The sequence below is a fragment of the Nerophis lumbriciformis genome, linkage group LG11 (genome assembly GCF_033978685.3).
Source record: "Nerophis lumbriciformis linkage group LG11, RoL_Nlum_v2.1, whole genome shotgun sequence".
In the NCBI taxonomy this organism is placed as follows: domain Eukaryota; kingdom Metazoa; phylum Chordata; class Actinopteri; order Syngnathiformes; family Syngnathidae; genus Nerophis; species Nerophis lumbriciformis.
This window is the reverse complement of record NC_084558.2, coordinates 8,325,169-8,341,361: the sequence shown is the minus strand read 5'-3', so window position 1 is coordinate 8,341,361 and position 16,193 is coordinate 8,325,169. Positions and strand designations below refer to the sequence as shown.

At 44.0% G+C, this 16,193-nt stretch overlaps 1 protein-coding gene across 2 annotated transcripts; it reads left to right on the top strand.

Moving 5' to 3' along the window:
- The first annotated feature begins 642 nt into the window (after positions 1–642).
- kat7b (K(lysine) acetyltransferase 7b) lies at positions 643–11,243 on the top strand. 2 transcript variants are annotated; one of them, XM_061967510.1, is made up of 14 exons: positions 643–831; positions 1,618–1,768; positions 1,850–2,098; positions 2,190–2,272; positions 2,339–2,422; positions 2,498–2,596; positions 2,659–2,769; positions 4,186–4,377; positions 4,484–4,573; positions 4,683–4,823; positions 4,912–5,005; positions 5,077–5,223; positions 10,045–10,151; positions 10,616–11,243. In XM_061967510.1, exons 1-14 carry the CDS (start codon positions 814–816, stop codon positions 10,715–10,717), a joined length of 1,668 nt encoding a protein of 555 aa, XP_061823494.1. In that variant the 5' UTR covers positions 643–813; the 3' UTR covers positions 10,718–11,243. The 2 variants fall into 2 exon arrangements, with proteins under 2 accessions (XP_061823494.1, XP_061823492.1); XM_061967508.1 differs by having other exon boundaries at positions 2,190–2,422.
- The last annotated feature ends 4,950 nt before the right edge of the window (positions 11,244–16,193 follow it).

Here is a 16,193-nt window from a genome sequence, read left to right as displayed (position 1 = left end):
GGGACCCGGGGTGGACCGCTCGCCTGTGCATCGGCTGGGAACATCTCTACGCTGCTGACCCGTCTCCGCTCGGGATGGTGTCCTGCTGGCCCCACTATGGACTGGACTCTTACTATTATGTTGGATCCACTATGGACTGGACTCTCACAATATTATGTCAGACCCACTCGACATCCATTGCTTTCGGTCTCCCCTAGAGGGGGGGGGTTACCCACATATGCGGTCCTCTCCAAGGTTTCTCATAGTCATTCACATCGACGTCCCACTGGGGTGAGTTTTTCCTTGCCCGTATGTGGGCTTTGTACCGAGGATGTTGTTGTGGCTTGTGCAGCCCTTTGAGACACTTGTGATTTAGGGCTATATAAATAAAGATTGATTGATTGATTGATATACGCTCAAGAAATAAAAATAATCAAAACAAGTACAGAAAGAGTACAATGACAGTACAAAACAGCACCAGGGGTTGTAAATTCAATAAAGTAAAAATCCAATGTTGTCCAGGACATTTTGATATTTTTTTTTTTAAAGAAAAAGGGTTAAACTTAATTATCTAGCAATACAACCTCTGTCCGGTAGATGGCAGTACCTTTATTTAATAATAAATAGACGAGGAAGACGTAGAAAATTCGTCCGTGTTCTACTGCCCCCTCCTGGCCGTGTCTTCTCGCTCTGTCTGTAAGGGCGATGTGGCGCCACATCCAGACGACATTATTTACATGTAACCGCCCCGGTTTATTCGTCCCCTTTGGTTTCAACGTATCGATTATTTTTCAGTTTTGAACGCGCCTAAAGAAATCCTTGTCAAAGCTAAACATGCCTCGCAGACAACAGGTAATACTACATTGTGCTCGCAACAATGCCAATGACGTTAGCTAAGGTTAGCGTTAGCGACCGGGTTGCACTTTCCTTGCGGGTGAAATTGTTCCACGTTCCACGCCATAATTCGACATTTTCTTGTATAAATGCGTGAAAAGACACTCGTTTGACTTTTCAGACGGAAAAAATATATATTATATGCGATAGTTGTTTTTATTTACGCCCTAGGCAAACAGTAGCTTGTTGGTAGCATGTAGAATACTGTGCTGTAAAGAATTCTTTTTTTAAAACGTAATTTCTTCGTTAATAAATATATGCCGAACCAATTGAATTACGCACAATAGTTGATAGTTATGACTATTATGTACCTAGGTGGCGGTAGGGTCGTGAAAAGACGCATATGAGCTAAACATGTTTGATATCCTAATGTAGTTTGGAGAGTGTGAAGCTGACGTGCTAGGCTAACAACATTAGCTTTGTCGTGAACCCCATTTGCAAACGCATAACCGTTTATGTAATCTGATAATCTTTCCAAAATAACCAGGTTATATTAGTGAGAAAAAAAACATTGGTTGTTGTTTTTCAGTGGGCGGTGTAGCATACAGCAGGCGGCTAACGGCTTGCTAACTGGCCTGTCTCTTTAAGGATGACTACCAATGTGTTACTAAAAACTGGCCTCCATGCTAAACTTTGTACAACAACCACCATTTGCAAATCATGGAGGGAATGGATCGTAATAACGTGTTTCTTCAACATCATCAATAAAAAAAAAGGGGGCTTATGCATTGTTTCCCTTGTTAGAGACATATTGCAGGGAGCGGATCTGATGGAACTGAAGATTCCGACTCCTCTGCTGAAAGAGAGCGGACCAATAGTTCCGAAAGTGACGGTACCCGGCCCAAGAGACAGCGCCTCACCAGAGCCTCCACCCGTCTAAGCCAGAGTTCTCACGGTTTGTGGACATGCTCAGTATTTAGTGTTTTCAATCCAACAGTTAGGTAAAAATACTCTGGTTTGTCTTCTTTTACCCCAGACACGACAGAATTGAAGCAGACTGCAGAGCATGACGAATCCCCGCCACTGACACCAACAGGAAATGCGCCGTCGTCCGAGTCTGAACTGGACATCTCGAGCCCTAACGCTTCTCACGATGAGGGCCAGACCAAAGACCAGGCCAACAGGGACTCGGATAAGGACCTCTCTCACCGACCCAAACGTCGCCGATGCCACGAGACGTACAACTTTAACATGAAATGCCCCACCCCTGGGTGTAATTCACTTGGTAACACAGCTCTTTCATTTCATGCAGTTTGCTTACAAAAATATCAAAATAAGTCTCATTGTTGCATTGATTATTTCTTGCTTTTCAACAGGTCACCTCACAGGAAAACATGAACGCCATTTTGCTGTGTCTGGATGTCCCCTCTATCACAACCTTTCTGCAGATGAATGCAAGGTAATCAAGCAAATTAATAATAATAATAATTACCATTTGTGTGCCACTGACTCTTTTATTCGCCAGGTGAAAGCTGTCACACGTGAGAAGCAAGAAGACGAGCTGAAGGTTCAGGAAGAGAGCAATTCCAGACATGCGACACGGCATCAGGTCAGTTTTTTCGAAAAATTAGGTAGGATCTGTAAATTGTGTAACAATATTGATGCATCTTTTGTTGTCTTCTAGACGCCAACATCTAAGCAGAGCAGATACAAAGAGCAAGTGGCTGAAATGAGGAAAGGGAGGAACTCTGGCCTGCAGAAAGAGCAGAAAGAAAAGCATATGGTACAGTGGTTCTCTTCCTTCTGCCGGGGATGAATATGTGCTCTCATTCGTCTGATCCACAGGAGCATCGTCAGACGCACGGCAACACCAGAGAGCCTCTCCTGGAGAATATCACCAGTGACTACGACCTGGAGCTTTTTAGGAAAGCTCAGGCTCGTGCATCTGAAGACCTGGTAAGAGCCTGTTCTTTAACCCCCCCTCCACGTGTTAGATAATAACAATAGACATACAAAGGTCCTGGGTTCGAGCCCAGCTTGTGGTCTTTCTGTGTGGAGCTTGCATGTTCTCTTCGGGTACTCCGGCTTCCTCCCACCTCCAAAGACATGCACCTGGGGATAGGTTGATTGGCAACACTAAATTGGCCCTAGTGTGTGAATTTGAGTGTGAATGTTGTCTGTCTGTCTGTGTTGGCCCTGCGATGAGGTGGCGACTTGTCCAGGGTGTACACCGCCTTCCGCCCGAATGCAGCTGAGATAGGTTCCAGCAACCCTCGAAACCCCAAGAGGGACAAGCTGTAGAAAATGCATGGATTATTCAAACTAGATCTTGTATCACCAATGTGGTGTACCGGTAATCACCAGCACAGTAGATGCACTGCTTGGTATGGACCATTAGAGGGTGCTAGTAATTCAGTGCTGATTTTATTTCATTTGTGGACATTTTTATTGGGGATGCCTGTCATTTTTCGGGGGTTATTTTTTCAAAACAATATGTTGCCATACATGCAAAGATATCCATTTTCAAAATCCGTTTTTTAATAATTTTAGTGCCGATATCGATTGATTGTATATTTTTTATGCCTTAAACTTTGATAAGATAGATGAAATATCCCAATAGTATCTGTAATGTGTTTTTAAAGTCTCCTTCTTAAAGATCTTGTGCAAATTATAATTGTTTTCCTTTGATATCTTCCTCATTCAGACCCAACTTGCCTGTATTTATGTTGCAGTGACCAATGTAGTGCCTATATCTTTACCTTTACCATGAATTGATTAACGTGGACCCAGACTTAAAGAAGTTGAAAAACTTATTCGGGTGTTACCATTTAGTGGTCAATTGTACGAAATATGTACTGTACTGTGCAATCTACTTGTAAAAGTCTCAATCAATCAATCAATACTGTGTAAAACGCTTTGAGTCGCTAGAGGAAAAAAGTACTATATAAGTATAATTCACTTCATTTCTTAATCGTTCTAGTCTGTTTGCATTGGTTTTCAAGTAGCCCCTAATGGGTATCGCTGATTTTTAATGATTTTATTTTTTTGTACATTTACTAACGCATTTGAATGTGAAAGTGTTTGAACTTAAGAATTGACTTTGATTTGTTGAAACAGCTTTGTTTTGGTCTAAAGATGACTGTCATTCATTGATTGTGATAAAACACAGTTAAAATAATTTGTTCCCTCTGAAAATTAGCGTACATAATGCATTTTTATATTAAAAAAGTCATTATTTCTTTAGGAGTTCAATAGATGTACACGCCCCCATCGTAGTTTTTAATGCCGACATTAGTTTTAAACTTACTATCAATATCACTAATGTGATTACCCATGTCTTATGTTGACTTCCTGTGTACTTCCCTCCTGTAGGAGAAGCTGCGCATCCAGGGTCAGATCACAGAGGGCAGCAACATGATTAAGACCATTCTGTTTGGGCGCTATGAGCTGGACACCTGGTACCACTCGCCCTATCCTGAGGAGTACGCTCGCCTTGGTCGCCTCTATGTTTGTGAATTCTGCCTCAAGTACATGAAGAGCCAGACAATCCTCAGGCGACACATGGTGAGGAAATGTATCACTGTTGTAGACCCAAGTACAGATTGCATTGTGTTTTTAAAGGTGTGCATGTTTTTGCACTGTTGACTATTTTAAACTGTGTTTTTGTCAGGCCAAGTGTGTGTGGAAGCATCCTCCAGGAGATGAAGTGTACAGAAAAGGCGCCATATCTGTGTTTGAAGTTGATGGCAAGAAAAACAAGGTGCCAATTGGTTTAATAAAATTAATTTCAGCGTTTCTCTAGAAGATGTGTTTACACAAAGCAAACCAACACAATGGGATGAGTGACTAAAATCATTTGTCCCCTTCAGATTTACTGCCAGAACCTGTGTTTACTGGCCAAACTCTTCCTGGATCACAAGACATTGTACTACGACGTGGAGCCTTTTTTGTTTTATGTCATGACTGAGGCCGACAACACAGGGTGCCATTTAGTGGGATACTTTTCCAAGGTAAGTACACAGCGCTGTCTTATAATATTGATGTCTACGTACAATATTTATGTCAGTGTTTTATGTTTCTTCTTTTGTTTATCTGAAGGAAAAAAATTCCTTCCTCAACTATAATGTTTCCTGCATTCTCACCATGCCACAATACATGAGGCAGGGCTTTGGCAAGATGCTCATTGACTTCAGTATGTATTTCAACAGTTGTCTAGTTTGTCCAAAAGTGTCTTTTTTGACAATCCTGTTTTTTTCTCATAAGGCTACCTTTTGTCTAAAGTGGAGGAGAAAGTGGGCTCCCCAGAGAGGCCTCTGTCAGACCTTGGCCTCATCAGCTACCGCAGCTACTGGAAGGAAGTGTTACTGCGATATATGCACAACTTCCAAGGAAAGGAGATCTCCATCAAAGGTTAGACACACTAAACAGATGCAACCTTTACACTTTCAGAGATAAAACACAATATGTATTTACAATAAAGTACCAGTAGAGTGGAAAAACAAGTTGACTTTACATGCTCAATTGTGTTTCATTGTATCTATTAAACCATAACCGAGTGTATATACAAATCGCAAAGTATGTGAAAACAGTGTTTAAACATCACAAAATGCCACAAATTCAGTCAGCCATTTTGAATATTCCTCTCCGAATACTGCGGCTATTTTCAGAGAGTGATATCACTGGAGTAACACTTCTGCACTCTGACCATGTTATCAGATCAGTCATACTGGAAATATGTAAAAATTGGAAAGTGGTTTGGTTTTTATTATTCACAATCCTTATGTAAGACAAGAACGCATATGCTTGGCTTTTTTATGCAATCGAAATCGTAAATAAATAGCCAACAACTGATTCAACAGATCGAGGGTTCCCTTTTGCGCTCATTATACTCTCTTTAAAAAACGTCCAGAAAGTGCCAACAATACTCCATTTACATGTCCATCCATCCATCCATCCATCTTCTTCCGCTTATCCGAGGTCGGGTCGCGGGGGCAGCAGCTTAAGCAGGGATGCCCAGACTTCCCTCTCCCCAGCCACTTCATCCAGCTCCTCCCGGGGGATCCCGAGGCGTTCCCAGGCCAGCCGGGAGAGATAGTCTTCCCAGCGTGTCCTGGGTCTTCCCCGTGGCCTCCTACCGGTCGGACGTGCCCGAAACACCTTCCTAGGGAGGCGTTCGGGTGGCATCCTGACCAGATGCCCGAACCACCTCATCTGGCTCCTCTCGATGTGGAGGAGCAGCGGCTTTACTTTGAGCTCCCCCCGAATGACAGAGCTTCTCACCCTATCTCTAAGGGAGAGCCCCGCCACTCGGCGGAGGAAACTCATTTCGGCCGCTTGTACCCGTGATCTTGTCCTTTCGGTCATGACCCAAAGCTCATGACCATAGGTGAGGATGGGAACGTAGATCGACCGGTAAATCGAGAGCTTTGCCTTCCGGCTCAGCTCCTTCTTCACCACAACGGATCGATACAGCGTCCGCATTACTGAAGACGCCGCACCGATCCGCCTGTCGATCTCACGATCCACTCTTCTCCCACTCGTGAACAAGACTCCGAGGTACTTGAACTCCTCCACTTGGGGCAAGATCTCCTCCCCAACCAGGAGATGGCACTCCACCCTTTTCCGGGAGAGAACCATGGACTCGGACTTGGAGGTACTGATTCCCATGCCAGTCGCTTCACACTCGGCTGCGAACCGATCCAGTGAGAGCTGAAGATCTTGGCCGGAGGAAGCCATCAGGACCACATCATCTGCAAATAGCAGAGACCTAATCCTGCAGCCACCAAACCAGATACCCTCAACGCCCTGACTGCGCCTAGAAATTCTGTCCATAAAGGTTATGAACAGAATCGGTGACAAAGGGCAGCCTTGGCGGAGTCCAACCCTCACTGGAAACGTGTCCGACTTACTGCCGGCAATGCGGACCAAGCTCTGACACTGATTATACAGGGAGCGAACTGCCACAATAAGACAGTCCGTTACCCCATACTCTGAGCACTCCCCACAGGACTTCCCGGGGTACACGGTCGAATGCCTTCTCCAATTCCACAAAGCACATGTAGACTGGTTGGGCAAACTCCCATGCACCCTCAAGGACCCTGCCGAGAGTATAGAGCTGGTCCACAGTTCCACGACCAGGACGAAAACCACACTGTTCCTCCTGAATCCGAGGTTCGACTATCCGGCGTAGCCTCCTCTCCAGTACACCTGAATAGACCTTACCGGGAAGGCTGAGGAGTGTGATCCCACGATAGTTGGAACACATCCTCCGGTTCCCCTTCTTAAAGAGAGGAACCACCACCCCGGTCTGCCAATCCAGAGGTACCGCCCCCGATGTCCACGCGATGTTGCAGAGTCTTGTCAACCAAGACAGCCCCACAACATCCAGAGCCTTAAGGAACTCCGGGCGGATCTCATCCACCCCCGGGGCCTTGCCACCGAGGAGCTTTTTAACTACCTCGGCAACCTCAGCCCCAGAAATAGGAGAGCCCACCACAGATTCCACAGGCCCTGCTTCCTCATAGGAAGACGTGCTGGTAGGATTGAGGAGGTCTTCGAAGTATTCTCTCCACCGATCCACAACATCCGCAGTCGAGGTCAGCAGAGCACCATCCCCACCATACACGGTGTTGACACTGCACTGCTTCCCCTTCCTGAGGCGGCGGATGGTGGTCCAGAATTGCTTCGAAGCCGTCCGGAAGTCTTTTTCCATGGCCTCCCCGAACTCCTCCCATGTCCGAGTTTTTGCCTCCGCGACCGCTGAAGCCGCACACAGCTTGGCCTGTCGGTACCTGTCTGCTGCCTCAGGAGTCCCATGAGCCAAAAGAACCCGATAGGACTCCTTCTTCAGCCTGACGGCATCCCTCACCGCCGCCGTCCACCAACGGGTTCTAGGATTACCGCCACGACAGGCACCAACCACCTTGCGGCCACAGCTCCAATCGGCCGCCTCGACAACAGAGGCACGGAACATCGTCCACTCGGACTCAATGTCCAGCGCCTCCCTCGTGACATTTTCAAAGTTCTTCCGGAGGTGGGAATTGAAACTCTCTCTGACAGGAGACTCTGCCAGGCGTTCCCAGCAAACCCTCACAATGCGTTTGGGCCTGCCAGGTCTGTCCGGCATCCTCCCCCACCATCGCAGCCAACTCACCACCAGGTGGTGATCGGTTGAAAGCTCCGCCCCTCTCTTCACCCGAGTGTCCAAAACATGAGACCGCAAATCCGATGACACAACTACAAAGTCGATCATGGAACTGCGGCCTAGGGTGTCCTGGTGCCAAGTGCACATATGGACACCCTTATGTTTGAACATGGTGTTTGTTATCGACAATCTGTGACGAGCACAAAAGTCCAATAACAGAACACCACTCGGGTTCAGATCCGGGCGGCCATTCTTCCCAATCACACCTCTCCAGGTTTCACTGTCGCTGCCAACATGAGCGTTGAAGTCCCCCAGTAGAACGAGGGAATAGAACGAGGGAATCACCCGGGGGAGCACTCTCCAGTACTCCCTCGAGTAAATCCAAAAAGGGTGGGTACTCTGGCTGCCGTTTGGCGCATAAACGCAAACAACAGTCAGGACCCGTCCCCCCACCCGAAGGCGGAGGGAAGCTACCCTCTCGTCCACCGGGTTGAACTCCAACGTGCAGGCTTTGAGCCGAGGGGCAACAAGAATTGCCACCCCAGCCCGTCGCCTCTCACTGCCGGCAACGCCAGAGTGGAAGAGAGTCCAGCCCCTCTCAAGAGAAGTGGTTCCAGAGCCCTTGCTGTGCGTCGAAGTGAGTCCGACTATATCTAGCCGGAACTTCTCCACCTCACGCACTAGCTCAGGCTCCTTCCCCCCCAGCGAGGTGACGTTCCACGTCCCAAGAGCCAGCTTATGTAGCCGCGGATCGGACCGCCAAGTGCCCTGCCCTCGGCTGCTGCCCAGCTCACACTGCACCCGACCTCTATGGCCCCTGCTATGGGTGGTGAGCCCATTGGAGGGGGGACCCACGTTGCCTCTTCGGGCTGTGCCCGGCCGGGCCCCATGGGGACAGGCCCGACCACCAGGCGCTCGCCATCGTGCCCCACCTCCGGGCCTGGCTCCAGAGGGGGGCCCCGGTGACCCGCGTCCGGGCGAGGGAAATCTGGGTCCTTTGTTAGTGTTCTTCATAGAGGTCTTCGAGCTGCTCTTTGTCTGATCCCTCACCTAGGACCAGTTTGCCTTGGGAGACCCTACCAAGGGGCATAGAAACCCCCGGACAACATAGCTCCTAGGATCATTGGGACACGCAAACTCCTCTACCACGGTAAGGTGGCAGCTCAGAGAGGAGCATTTACATGTCATGACCTGAAAATTAACCAAATATGAGTGGTATTGTTATGAGAAGTGCCAACTCAGACGGCCTAATAAGCAGTGCATCGATAGCAGTGAGCAAATGCTAGCTTACACTGCTGTTGTTAACACACAAAGCCGGCGGCTGCTTTTACTTTGTCTCAAACTTGGTAAACGTATATTCTAGATTATAATTAATGCATCTCTCACCTGGTAGTAGACACATTTGGCCAAAGACAGGCAGGCTGGTCGACTTTCAACTCCCCACAGGATGGCAAAAAAGACCCCAGAAGACGCTTCCTGCAGGAACTTTTTTTTTAACCCTTCGTGAGGATTGGGATTGATTCTTTGTCTAAACAGAATAATGTGTGTCCTGTCGGTCGGCATCCCAGCGAGAGTGGAAATATTACAATAAGTATTTGTTTTATTACGGTTTAAAATGTTTTGTTTTTTTTGTTCAGCACCTAGCAATGCTGCGGTTACTCGTGTCACAATAAAGCTGCATCGGCAGGGTAGCAGTCGGCTTTTAAAACTTATTGCCCATCTTCTTTGTGTTCGGGCTCAAAAATATAAGGTTCTGGATCATAGTTTTTCCAAAGGTAATCATTGTTGGCTCTCACAAAATCTACTTGATTAGCATTGTTGTTGATGGGGAGGGGATCTTTGGTTCCTAATGCTCAAAATGGCTCTGGAATTTCTGTGAGATTAATAGTATTTTGATCATATCTGTATATTTGCAAACGTTGGAAGTCTTTAGGTGTCATAAATCAGATATACAGTATATTATAATAGCTTCAATAGAGAGGCATCTTGTTTTTCCAATCTACTGACACTTTACCTTTTTAGAGCTTTTAAAAGTGTGAACAAATCAAACAAGCAAAACAAATATGTGCTGTTTACTTGATGAACAGAGATTAGTCAGGAAACCGCTGTCAATCCCGTGGACATTGTGAGCACGCTGCAGTCTCTTCAGATGCTCAAATACTGGAAGGGGAAGCACTTGGTGTTGAAGCGACAGGTGAGCTCATCCTCCTGGTTTTGTCCATTTGAACCATTGCTTGTAGTGTGTTCTGTAGTCAAGGGCCCCAGTGTTTGTGTTAATGCTAATGCATGTCATGATGAAGAAATTGTTTGCTACTTTAATAGAAGATGCATCCAAATCCTTGCATTGCTTTGTTTAGTCAACTAACTCAATCTGTTAACAGTACTGCATGCTATTTGCTTTCAATCATTTCATCTCATTCTTTGTACATAAACACTTATTAGATATTTAGAACACAATGGCTGCACGTTTAGTTATTTTCTGTGCATAGTAAATCTGTACAGCGTTATAAACGGTACACTTATGACTAAAGTACACCCAAGTTTAATTTCTATGGTATTGTTCCTTGATAAGACACAGTACATTAAACATGGTTGCTAAAGTGTACTCGCTTTAAATCTGATGAGACACTACCCTTAATAAGTTCTCACTGCACGCAGGACCTGATTGATGAGTGGAAAGCAAAAGAGGTCAAGAGAGGCAACGGTAACAAAACCATCGACCCCAGCTCGCTGAAATGGACCCCTCCTAAGGGGACATGAGCACTAAGATGCTCAGGCTACTGAATAAACTCACCTTCACAGCCTCACCAGCCACAAGTAGCCTCGACCTCCTAAACGTCAGTATAGATCAAAGCGTCCTCCTTTGTCGATTTATTTTCTACTTTTATATTTGAGCCCTTGAGCGCCATATCTAATAATTTAAATTGCCTTTTTGTTGATGTGTCAGCTGAGTTTTGAATGTTAAACTACAGTAGATGACATGAATGTGCTCATACACAATGCATATTTACATTAGAGGGCAGTTAAGGTTAGCATTAGTATGATGTAAAAACAGACGAGAGCAGAGGAGAACGACAATGTAAGGTCTTTGGTTGGTGGGTTATTGTATAGGTCATAATTCTTTATTCTTTGCTCCTTCAGTACATGATTCTGTCCCATTCCTCTGGTAAACCTGCCAAATCATGAAATGAGAGTATTTTGAAAACATTGAAAACATGGTGATACCACTGTATAAAATGCACATAAAGTCAAATAAAACAACCTCAGGTTTTTATACCGATGCAAACATGCCCTGCTTGTGTGTTTTCTCTAATGTTACAAATTATCTGGTATAGGAAACAAAATCTCTGCTCTTTCCTTTTATTAAATTAAGTATTAATATATTCTCTGATGATGAACTATTTTTCTAATTAATAAATCGGGTATATACTTTCAAACATTATTGTTTTTTTGGTATTTATGCTCACCTCTACTGGAGATTTTTCTCCTTAGACTCGTTGACATATCTGCTTTGTAACCTGCAAGGAAACAATTACGCTTTAAAATTCTGCCTAAATGGTTTATAATTACGCACTATATATCTACACAATGCTCTTTTTCCACACCCTACACCAATGTATCTGCATTTACATAATCTGTATGACAACAGAAGTTATGCTTTTTAAGCTAAGAAGAGGTGGTCAAAGGTCACCTGAGCGTTTCCCCATGAGTCCGTAGAAGCGAAGGGCTTTAGATCTCTTCATGAGGTTTACAATGGGTTGGATCAGAGCTGTCCTGTGGGATGTATCTTTGCCCTACCCCAGCAGAAGAAGGGGAAACAATCAATATACTGCTTTGGTCACCCCTTAATACAGCATTACAAACTCACCGGCCAGCACTGTTTCTCCTCTTCCTCACCGTAAGAGAGCCCCTGATAGATTTGCATCAAAGTGCACAAAAGAAAAAAAACAAGTAGGAGCTTCCATGTATCCATTTCTTCTCTGGCTTTCTGGAATACAGCAGATTTAAAGATGTTTGTACGATATGGTGTGCTTTAAATAACGTCCCTGACAGCTGGGACTGATGGGTGCATTTATACCTCAGTGTGCACCCCATGCCGCTAAACTCCGCCTCTTTGAACATAATTACACACAAGCCTCCAAATTCAGTCTCTGCGGCCAAACATGTAAGTGATGAAGCATATTACAGTTCACTGCATGTTTAAATAATAAGCACATTTCTGCATGCCTTTTAAGGTTAGATGTGTAGATTCTCATCACAGTCCACCATAATTTTCCATTGATCTATTAAAATTCTTCATGCTTTTTTGATGTTACAATTACTTTCAGCATGCAAGGTTTAATTCCATAGGGCAGAGTTGTCCAAGCTTTTTCCAGGTAGGGCTCCATAAAGACAAAAATAAGGATGGGAACATGTTGGCCACTTTGCAACATGTTGTACATTAAAGATACTAAAAACCAATACAATGGGTCAATATGCCTAAACTAGGGCTGGGTGATATGGCCGAAAACTATATCATGATATACATTTTTTATATTGATCGATATTTTTAATTATTGATACTTTTTATGACTTATTTCAGCCTACCAATAAATACAGTAAAACAATTTCCAACTTTCCAAAGGTTCTATTTATCAGTGGAGAAGGTGTCTGGTAGCCAGGTAGGATGAGCGCGACTAAGATAACAAAATAATTCAAGTAGATTTGAAGGTAGTTGCAGATTTGAGACACTTGATGGCAGTTGTGTATAAGCTATTGAACAATTCACAGATTAGTTTGAGAAGCTACTCATTAAGCCGACAAATTGTAAGTGTCAGGATGTTGCCGGACTGTTTGCATTAAAACCAACACAACTAAAGACAAGTTTCTGTTATTGGGTTTATATATCAAGGTATTACAGTTTCTCTTCTCACTCCATGCAAAGAATCCACAAAAAGACTGCACAACCACACTAGTGTTATGAGAGTAGCATATGTGTGTGTGTACTGTTGTTTTATATTGATATCGAGTATGTGTCTATTGCGATATACATTGATAACGTATTATCGGCCCAGCTCTATGCGTAACTATCTGAACAAAACATCCACATCTTAGCTTTGTGTGATAGCTAACAAAGCTCATTAGTTTAATAACTAATTTAATACACTTGAGACGTTGAGATATTTAATATCTTCTTATTTGTTACTAACATTGTTTTTCCGCCAACTAAAACATTTTTTAGGGATAAACTTAACATAGGAGGAATTTGCACACATGTTCATCATTAATAAGCACAGGTCAAAAGCCATTTTGTTGTCAGGTCCCTTTTTTTTAGTGCGTGTGTAATGTTCTAATCCACGAATGTCCCCTGGGCCACACTTTGGACAACACCGCTATAGGGTCTTATTCCCAAATAAACAATGAGTTAGACAAAACAGCCTTATTGTGTGCTTATTCTCAATGTTGCATGCATGGTGAATAAGAGATTGAGCCCCATTGCCGCTCCTTCAATGACTAACCCTAACCTAAAATACATTAATTTTGCTTTCTCAACATACATGATTTTAGCTCAACCAAGTTTGAAAAGAAATAGTTATTTTTTTGTTTTTCTCAAGCTGCAGCAGTTCCCCTGAAGTCATGATATGCACCCCAGGGGAGGAGACTTTGAAAACACCTTATCGCTGACCTTCATTTTTTTGTATCGGCGTAACTTCTAAGGTTGCATTCAAAGGATGTGAATTTTTTACAACTCACAATTCTATTTGATGCAGATTTTTGGGTTGAAGATTTATTTCTTTATTTCTTTATTCAACACGAATGCAATTTAATACTCCTTTGTTAACAAAAGGTGCCAGTTCCTTTATAATAAATACTTCTGACCAATATGTATAACACTTCAAAGAAAACTGGTTATGCACAAGAAAATGCAGCTTTACGTAGTTCAATAAAGTGATTCTAAAATTGCTAATAAACCGCTTAGCTTGCAGTCTGTTATCTGTTAAATTATTATTTGTTTAGCCTGTTCAAAGTTGGCTGCAAGTTTTTTTGTGAAGAGTTGGAGTCTGTTTGGTTGAGAGTTGGTAGCAGCAGCTGTTCCATTGTTAGCTCTGGGTGATGGGCTGAGAAATTAAAGTATGGCCGTTTACATAAATTTAAGAGCACAATTACTTCCACGACAGAGCCTGTAACTCAAAACACTTCTATCTGCAATCAGCCCCATCCATTGAAATGAATTGAAATGTGCTTGGCCACCCAAAACACCACAATTTTAACATGTTAAATAGACGTTTTAAAATAAGAAATATTGTATTGAAACAATACAATATAATTTACTACAAACAACTACAGTAGTTTTCTAAAGTAATATGATATTGTACAGCATTTCCATCGGGGAGCAGACTAATCTGTGTCTTCTCCATCGTGTAACAATAGGAACTGTCATTGGTGTTTATGTTGCACACGGATGCCTTTTCAGTTGACAACAACTGATATGCATGTCTTCATAGGACCCAGTGAGCAAGACTAATGCTTGCTTGGCCAGCTGGTAGAGTCACGAGACAGAACAAACTGAAACACACCACATAATTCAGCAGCTTCTCCATTGTTTCATGGATAAATTCTAGCGGTTTGGGTGTAGTTTTAGTGCACAGGCTGGATTTGCCGGGTTGCCTACACGATTGGGCGTATTGTTGATGGCTTGTTGTTCTTATTTGGTGGGTGTTGTCTATGTTTTCTACTTCTGACTACCGTATTTTCCGCACTATAAGGCGCACCGGATTATTAGCCGCACCTTCTATGAATTACATATTTCATAATTTTGTCCACCAATAAGCCGCCCCGGACTATAAGCCGCGCCTACGCTGCGCTAAAGTGAATGTCAAAAAAACGCTGCGCTAAAGTGAATGTCAAAAAAACAGTCAGATAGTTCAGTCAAACTTTAATAATATATTGAAAACCAGCGTTCTAACAACTCTGTCCCAAAATGTACGCAAATGTGCAATCACAAACATAGTAAAATTCAAAATGGTGTAGAGCAATAGTAACATAATGTTGCTCGAACGTTAATGTCACAACACACAAAATAAACATAGCGCTCACCTTCTGAAGTTATTCTTCATTCGTAAATCCTTCGAATTCTTCGTCTTCGGTGTCCGAATTGAAAAGTTGCGCAAGCGTGGTATCCAAAATGGCCGGTTCCGTCTCGTCGAAGTCATCGGGAGTCAGTGTCGCTGTTGTTCTGTGAATCCTGCCTTCCGGAAAGCTCGGACCACAGTTGTGACCGAAATATCTGCCCAGGCATTTACGATCCACTGGCAAATGTTGGCGTATGTCGTCCGGCGCTGTCTGCCCGTCTTAGTGAAGGTGTGTTCGCCTTCGGAGCTGTGTGAAAAAAGCCACCCGGCCTCTTCGCGTAAACTTCCCTTAACCACTCGCTCATCTTTTCTTCATCCATCCATCCCTTCGAGTTAGCTTTTATGATGACGCCGGCTGGAAAGGTCTCTTTTGGCAAGGTCTTCCTTTTGAATATCACCATGGGTGGAAGTTAGCATGGCAAGCTAGAACCACAGTGAAGGATGACTTCTCATTCCCTGTGGTGCGAATATTCACCGTACGTGCTCCCGTTCCACAGTGCGGTTCACAGGAATATCAGTTGCTGTGAAATACGGTAGTAATCCGTGTGCGGATGGAGAGATTGCGTCTTTTTATGAACCGGATCCTTTTCGCTTAGTAGGAGCCATTTTGTGGTCTTTACAGATGTAAACAGGAAATGAAACGTACGGTGATATCCGCGCGTTTTTTCTTCTTCTTCCGGGGGCGGGCGGTAGCTTACAGTAGAAGAAGAAGCGCTTCCTGTTCTATGGGGGCGGGTGCTTACCTTGGCGGTTGCTTGCGTAGAAGAAGAAGCGCTTCCTGTTCTACCGGGAAAAAAGATGGCGGCTGTTTACCGAAGTTGCGAGATCGAAACTTTATGAAAATGAATCGTAATAAAGCGCACCGGGTTATAAGGCGCACTGTTAGCTTTTGAGAAAATTTGTGGTTTTTAGGTGCGCCTTATAGTGCGGAAAATACGGTAACTTTCTCAGTTCCGATGGTTGTAGGTCAGGATTGCGTCGGTCTCTGGCTGTGGACAGTTACTACCAGTTGCAGGGATGCTCGTAACTCAAATGTATGCTTGAAACATAAAGATAAATAAAAAGCGGAGAAACTGCTCATATTTCAAAATAGTCGTAAGTCGAGACACATTCTACTTGAATTT

What these genes read in the sequence shown, in the direction of transcription:
- kat7b (XM_061967508.1), top strand. An exon ending in CAATCCTCAGGCGACACATG is followed by an intron (nt 4,378 to 4,483) that starts GTGAGGAAATGT and finishes TGTTTTTGTCAG; the next exon opens with GCCAAGTGTGTGTGGAAGCA. An exon ending in TTGATGGCAAGAAAAACAAG is followed by an intron (nt 4,574 to 4,682) that starts GTGCCAATTGGT and finishes TGTCCCCTTCAG; the next exon opens with ATTTACTGCCAGAACCTGTG.